This window comes from Rhinopithecus bieti, unplaced genomic scaffold (genome assembly GCF_001698545.2).
Source record: "Rhinopithecus bieti isolate Rb0 unplaced genomic scaffold, ASM169854v2 scaffold_17420, whole genome shotgun sequence".
Taxonomy (NCBI): Eukaryota; Metazoa; Chordata; class Mammalia; order Primates; family Cercopithecidae; genus Rhinopithecus; species Rhinopithecus bieti.
The window spans coordinates 14,480-19,181 of record NW_016808812.1 but is presented as its reverse complement, the minus strand read 5'-3'; the positions used below and the strand labels follow the sequence as shown (position 1 = coordinate 19,181).

Genomic DNA, 4,702 nt, shown 5'->3' with positions numbered 1-4,702 from the left:
AAAAAAAAAAAAAAAAAAAAGAGAAATGTCTATTCAGATCTTTTGCCCATTTTTAAAAATCAAATTATTAGATTTTTTTCTGATAGAGTTGTGTGAGCTCCTTATGTATTCTGGTGATTAATCCCTTGGCAGAGGGGTAGTTTGCAAATATTTTCTTCCATTCTGTGGGTTGTCTCTTCACTTTGCCGACTGTTTCCTTTGCTGTGCAAAATCTCCAAATTTAGAATTAAGCAGACTAAATAGGCTTCAATTATGAAATAATTGTACCAGGATGGACAGTTATTTGACCAGAGCCAATTAGCATTAGCCATTTGTGTTTGGTTTAGCATTTTTTTCTACTGCTGGATACATCTATAAATGTATTCTCTTGCTCTTTGAAGAAATAAATTTAGTGATTATATTAGGGTCCAGGCAGAAAAACAAAAATAACCCCAGTTATTTCCACGGAGAGAATTCAATAGAAATAACTGTTTGCTGGGTACCAAAAACCAAAAAGGCAGAAAGGGAAGCCCTGAGGTGTCAGGAAGCCTATGCCCCTGGGGCTTGAGGGTCAAATGGGAGGGTGAGATTAGAACTTGTTGGGAGGGAGTGTCACCAGGCTGGAGCAGGTACCTCTGAGGGGCAAGATGAGGCTGGTTCTGGAAGTATGGGGTGACACACAGCTGGAGACTGGGGCCAACTAAGGGTCCAGTGTCAAGCTTAGGGCCACAGCAAGCACACAGCAGGTCTCCGCTCCCTCCCACATCCTTCCAGGGTCTCTCTTTAGCGCCACCTGCTTACAGAGCCTAATGGGGAGCTGTAAGCGAAGCAGAATCCCAGACTCAGCATCACAGAGCAGAGCTGAGAGAGGATAACTTCGTAAGAAGCACAGTGTCGGATCCTTCCTCAATTAGAGATTCGTTAGAAGGCACATTCCCTGGCAAGACCTTTCCGTCTGTTACAGCAGCAAGAGCCCATAGGGGATATTATGTCACCGGACGTTCCCTTGGGGCTCTGGGATTTCCCAACAGGGCATCAAGTGTAATGCGCCGCCATGTTGCCCAACTCTGCAACTCACTGAACACTTCCCCGCCAGGGCATCAGCTCTGGAGACCAAAGCCATCATTTGTGCCTCACCGATCTGTTGTGCTCACTGATACAACCCAATTCATATTTAAATTTATATTTAAGTCACTTGGAATTGAATAAAATTAAAACTTAAGAATGCGTTTCTTCAGTCTCACCAGCTACATTTCAAGGGCCCAATAGTCAAATATATGAGGCTAGTGACTACCATATTTAACCACACAGAATAGAACGTTGCCATCATCGTAGGACATTCTATCCATCACAGCTGCCCCTAGAGTATTTAAAATGGGCATGGAAAGAATGCTAATAAGACTTAGGATCTTCCAGAGGGGCGCGTAGTAGGTAGCTTCTCCAAACTTTCTTTTTAGCCAGTGCGCCCTTTGCTTTCTTTCTCTTTCTCTTTTTTTTTTTTTTTTTTTTTTTTTGAGAGTGCAGTGGTGTGATCTCAGCTCACTGCAAACCAGGTTCAAGGGATTCTCATGCCTCAGCCTCCTGAGTAGCTGGGATTACAGGCACCCACCACCACGCCTGGCTAATTTTTGTATTTTTGGTAGAGACGGGGTTTCGCCATGTTGGCCACGCTGGTCTCGAACTTCTGACCTCAGGTGATCCGCCCGCCTTAGCCTCCCAAAGTGCTGGGATTACAGGTGTGAGCCACCGTGCCCGGCCCTGCTTTCATTGATTAAAACTTGGGAAACCTTTGGTTGTGTAATCCTGAGATAGTTCTTTGAATCTCTCTGGGTTTCAGTGTTCTGTTCGCGCGTGGCCAAGGTCATCTCTGACTTTGCTGTCTTCTTTGCCAGCCCCCAGTAGCTGCTGTCACTTCCACACGTGTCCCCTTTGCACAGGCTGAGTTTTAAGGAAAACAAAGGATGTTATTCGCAGAGCCCTTTACTGACCTCCCCTTATGCTGTCTCCCCTCAACAACCCTTCAGCTTCCCGCGGCCGCGGCTGATCACCACCTTCCCTGTGGCACACCTCTGGTAGCTCGTGACCCACAAGAGCACGTCCAAAGCCAGAGCCCTGGGCCTGTGCCCTTGCCATAGCCTCCTTAACTCTTCCCACACCCTGCCCTGTGTCAGACATGGCTTGTTCCCCAGACCCGCTATCTATCTCACACCCATGATCCCCTTTGTCCAGCTCTCCGGCCTTCACAGCAGGACCCTGCTTCCCTGACAACCCCGGCTACCAACCCAGCAAAGTCACACTTTACCCAGGCTGCTGCCCACCAAGGCCTGAGCCTGGCAGGGGTGCTAGAACCCAGGTGGGACTCTTCCAGCAGATGACTTTGGGCTGCAGACTCCCCAGCGGCCTGGCTGAAGCCCTCTCTGGGCTGCTCTGCCATCCCAGATTGTCCCCGATTCTGCCTTCCCTTCCGCTCCCAGGTGTTGAACCTGCCGTGTGGTCCGCAGCCGGCCCTGCCCGCCCCGATCCCTCCCGCTTTGTCCTTCAGAGACCTTCTCCCCAAGAAATCTCTCGTATGTTTCATCTCGTCTTGGCATTTACTCCTCAGAGACGCAAATGGACACAGCCATAGATTTCCCTGACCCAAACCAGGCAGAGAGTCAAACCCTATTTTCTTAATGTTCTTATAGCCTTCTGTGTATTTCTCTGTCCTAGCACCTACCACATTTTGCCATTACTGCCACCGCGGCCAGCATTCTGTCTATCTCCTCCACTAGGCAGCTCCCGACCATCAGGCTGTGTTTCTCACGTTCTGGCTTCCCTGTATTTGGCATGTACTAATATGTGCTGACTGAATGGCACCATTTGTTCTTTGAGGGGCCAGGCAGTCCTCTCTCCACGTGGTTAGTATTAAAGGAAGGCATGTTGCATGTCTCTGGTCAAAGAAAGATGCAACCAGGCAGGTGCAGTGGCTGACACCTGTAATCCCAGCACTTTGGGAAGCCAAGGCAGGCACATCACCTGAGGTCAGGAGTTCGAGACCAGCCTGGCCAACATGGTAAAACTTCGTTTCTACTAAAAATACAAAAATTAGCCAGGCATGGTGGTTTGTGCCTCTATTCCCAACTACTTGGGTGGCTGTGGCATGAGAATCGCTTGAACCCGGGAGGCGGAGTTTGCAGTGAGCCGAGATCATGCCACTGCACTCCAGCCTGGGCGACAGAATGAGACTCTGTCTCAAAAAAAAAAAAAAAATGTATGCATGGGACAAGACTCCATCTGCCATTCATGAAGCCATTCATTTCACAGTTAGTGGTGGGTTTTTTGTTTTGTTTTGGAGACAAGGTCTTGCTCTATTGCCCAGGCTGGTCTCCAACACCTGGGCTCAGGTGATCCTCCTGCCTCAGCCTCCCGAGTAGCTGGGACTACAGGCCACTTAGTTTCTGAGCAATATGGTACCTACAGTCTGATTGTTTTTTTCCAAATAGGCACCCTGCAGTACATGGCACCTGAGATAATTGACCAAGGGCCTCGTGGGTATGGTGCCCCAGCCGATATCTGGTCCCTGGGCTGCACCATCATCGAGATGGCTACCAGCAAGCCTCCGTTCCATGAGCTCGGTGAGCCGCAGGCAGCCATGTTCAAAGTAAGTCATGCTTTGTGATTGAGGTTGGGCATGGTTGGGAAGTAGAATTAAAAACAAAGTCTCCTCCCAGTGCAGAAAACCTCTCCACAAAGGTAGGAGAGAAGGAAAGAGTTTTTTATTGAATAAGCATTAAACTAGAATGTGAGATGCGTCACAGGTGATCCGCTGAGACTGCAGAGACGGAAAGCAATCTCACCACTTCATAGAAGCGAGCAGACACAACCCGTGACCTCTGTGTTCTCAAGAGAAACCAGAACCAGTCCTCAAGTAAGACAACTTGGTGGCGCCATTTGTCACTCAGAGCTCATCTTAGATTCACCTGGTGATTGGGGGAACCATTTGTGTTCACTGTTTGGCTTCATCCAAAGGAAAATATATAGGCCGGGCCTGGTGGCTCACACCTGTAACACCAGCAATTTGGGAGGCCGAGATGGGTAGATCACCTGAGGTCAGGAGTTAGAGACCAGCCTGGGCATCATGGCAAAACCCTGTCTCTAATACAAAACACAAAAATCAGCTGAACGTGGTGGTGCACGCCTGTAATCCCAGCTACTTGGGAGGCTGAAATAGGAGAATCGCTTGAACCCGGGAGGCAGAGGTTGCAGTGAGCCGAGATTGCGAGATTGCACCACTGCAGTCCAGCCTGGGTGAGAGAGCGAGACACTGCCTCAAAAAAAAAAAAAAAGGAAAACACTAAACTTCTCATATCTTTAAGACAGTAGGTAGTTAGTTTTGGAGTGAAGCCACCACCAAAGTTAAAAACCTACCTTCCTATTTCTGGGGAGAGCAGAGTTATGAAAAAATTAATAAAAGATGGCAAGTTTGAAAAAAAAGAAAAGGAAACTAGGAGATCGAGACCCTATCTTCTTTGATGATTATATTTCAAAGAGATGGCTTCCAGGTCCTTGCAAAAGACATTTCTGGCAAGAGGCTTATTTAGCTGTTTAAAAGATTCACATGTAATTTGGAGACAGAAAGAACCTTACAATTATAAGTTCTCTAAAGTCAAGGCTCTAAGAAAGCTGGGTGGGGTGGGGGTGGGGGAGGGTCCTTTCCCCTTATTTTCAACAGGGAGAATCCAGG

The 4,702-nt window shown here is 48.1% G+C and overlaps 1 protein-coding gene across 1 annotated transcript in view; it reads left to right on the top strand.

The window, feature by feature from the left end:
* Positions 1 to 4,702, top strand: part of MAP3K15 (mitogen-activated protein kinase kinase kinase 15) — a gene marked incomplete at its 3' end in the record, with an annotated part of 115,319 nt that overhangs the window by 102,875 nt on the left and 7,742 nt on the right. The window contains exon 18 of the mRNA XM_017887235.1: positions 3,462 to 3,619. Within this exon, the coding sequence (XP_017742724.1) occupies positions 3,462 to 3,619 (158 nt within the window). The remainder of the gene's footprint in view (positions 1 to 3,461; positions 3,620 to 4,702) is intronic.